Below are 1,589 nucleotides of genomic sequence, written 5' to 3'. Positions count from 1 at the left end.
CCACAGAAAGCTCTTCTTCCACTCAATTCCTCATTGAAGATTGCCTTGTGATACTAGCTCAATCGGTATTTAATGTTCTGATTACCTAATGATTTTTAAGCACGTTGAGGGTAGAGATGATGTAAGTTCCATAATGTATATTAGGATTATTTTTTAATTGAAGTTCTAGAAATGAGATCAAGAGCTAATCCTTCCATGTGAATGGTCAGAGTTTGAAATTGAATGCTATAATTCTGCTGATACTGGATACTTTCTGGAAGAGCCCTGTGGAAGTAGACAATAGGAAGAGAATTTCCAATGGCCACCTCAGCCTCCAATATCACCTCAACCCATCCAGCAGTCTTTGTGTTGATGGGGATCCCAGGCCTGGAGCACCTACATAACTGGATCTCCATTCCCTTCTGCTCAGCCTATACTTTAGCCTTGCTAGGCAACTGCACCCTCCTCTTCATTATTCAGGCTGATGCAGCCCTCCACGAGCCCATGTACTTCTTTCTGGCCATGTTGGCAGCCATTGATCTGGTCCTCTCTTCTACAACACTTCCCAAAATGTTAGCTATTTTTTGGTTCAGAGATCGGGAGATCAGCTTCTATGGCTGTCTGGTCCAGATGTTCTTTCTCCATTCCTTCTCTATCATGGAGTCAGCAGTGCTGCTGGCTATGGCCTTTGACCGCTATGTGGCCATCTGTAAGCCACTGCACTACACTATGGTGCTGACTGGGCCCCTTATCACCAAGATTGGCATGGCTGCTGTGGCTCGGGCTGTGACACTAATGACTCCACTTCCCTTTCTGCTCAAACGCTTCCACTACTGCCGAGGCCCCATGATTGCCCACTGCTACTGTGAGCACATGGCTGTGGTAAGGCTGGCCTGTGGGGATACTCGCTTCAACAATATCTATGGCATTGCTGTGGCCATGTTTATAGTGGTGTTGGACCTGCTGTTTGTTATCTTGTCTTATATCTTTATCCTTCTGGCAGTACTACAGCTTGCCTCTCAGGAAGCCCGCTACAAAGCCTTTGGGACATGTGTGTCTCACGTAGGTGCCATCTTAGCCTTTTACACACCTGTGGTCATCTCCTCAGTCATGCACCGTGTGGCTCGCCGGGCTTCCCCTCATGTCCACATACTCTTTGCTAATTTCTATCTGCTCTTCCCACCTATGATCAATCCCATCATCTATGGCATCAGGACCAAGCAGATTCGTGAGCGAGTCTTAGGACTATTCCTAAGAAAAGATGCATAAGTGTAGAGTGATGCACAGGTGGAGAAAGAGTGGGACAGACTGAATGCTGGAATGGGGGCAGGGTATGAGAAGGAGTGGAAGGATGCCAGTTTCCATGTATAATGAGAAAAACTAAATGAGGTACTGGTATAATGAAAAAAACTAAATGATGTCCTGAAACTCAGTCACCAGTCTGATCAGGATTCATACTGCTGTGTCGTTTGGTAGTCTTGGATTCCAACTGCTGACTTTGCTGTCTTCTCAAAGAGCCCACTCTATCAAAAGGCATGACAAAGACTTGACCCACTCTCCTCTTGGTAACATCATCTAAAGTCAACAAGATGCTTTCAAGTTCATTTTCT

General features: G+C 45.8%; 1 protein-coding gene across 1 annotated transcript; it reads left to right on the top strand.

Annotated features, from left to right (window-relative positions):
• The first annotated feature begins 265 nt into the window (after positions 1–265).
• On the top strand, positions 266–1,248 carry LOC103678093 (olfactory receptor 52K1-like). Its single transcript, XM_008707398.2, has one exon. The coding sequence runs from the start codon at positions 298–300 to the stop codon at positions 1,246–1,248; it is 951 nt and encodes a 316-aa protein (XP_008705620.2). The 5' UTR covers positions 266–297.
• The last annotated feature ends 341 nt before the right edge of the window (positions 1,249–1,589 follow it).

This window comes from Ursus maritimus, unplaced genomic scaffold, assembly GCF_017311325.1.
Source record: "Ursus maritimus isolate PB19 unplaced genomic scaffold, ASM1731132v1 scaffold_16, whole genome shotgun sequence".
NCBI classification, from domain to species: domain Eukaryota; kingdom Metazoa; phylum Chordata; class Mammalia; order Carnivora; family Ursidae; genus Ursus; species Ursus maritimus.
The sequence above is the reverse complement of the archived record's forward strand: the minus strand, read 5'-3'. Positions and strand labels throughout refer to the sequence as shown.

What these genes read in the sequence shown, in the direction of transcription:
- LOC103678093 (XM_008707398.2), top strand. Translation starts at nt 298, where the DNA reads ATGGCCACCTCAGCCTCCAATATCACCTCAACCCATCCAGCAGTCTTT.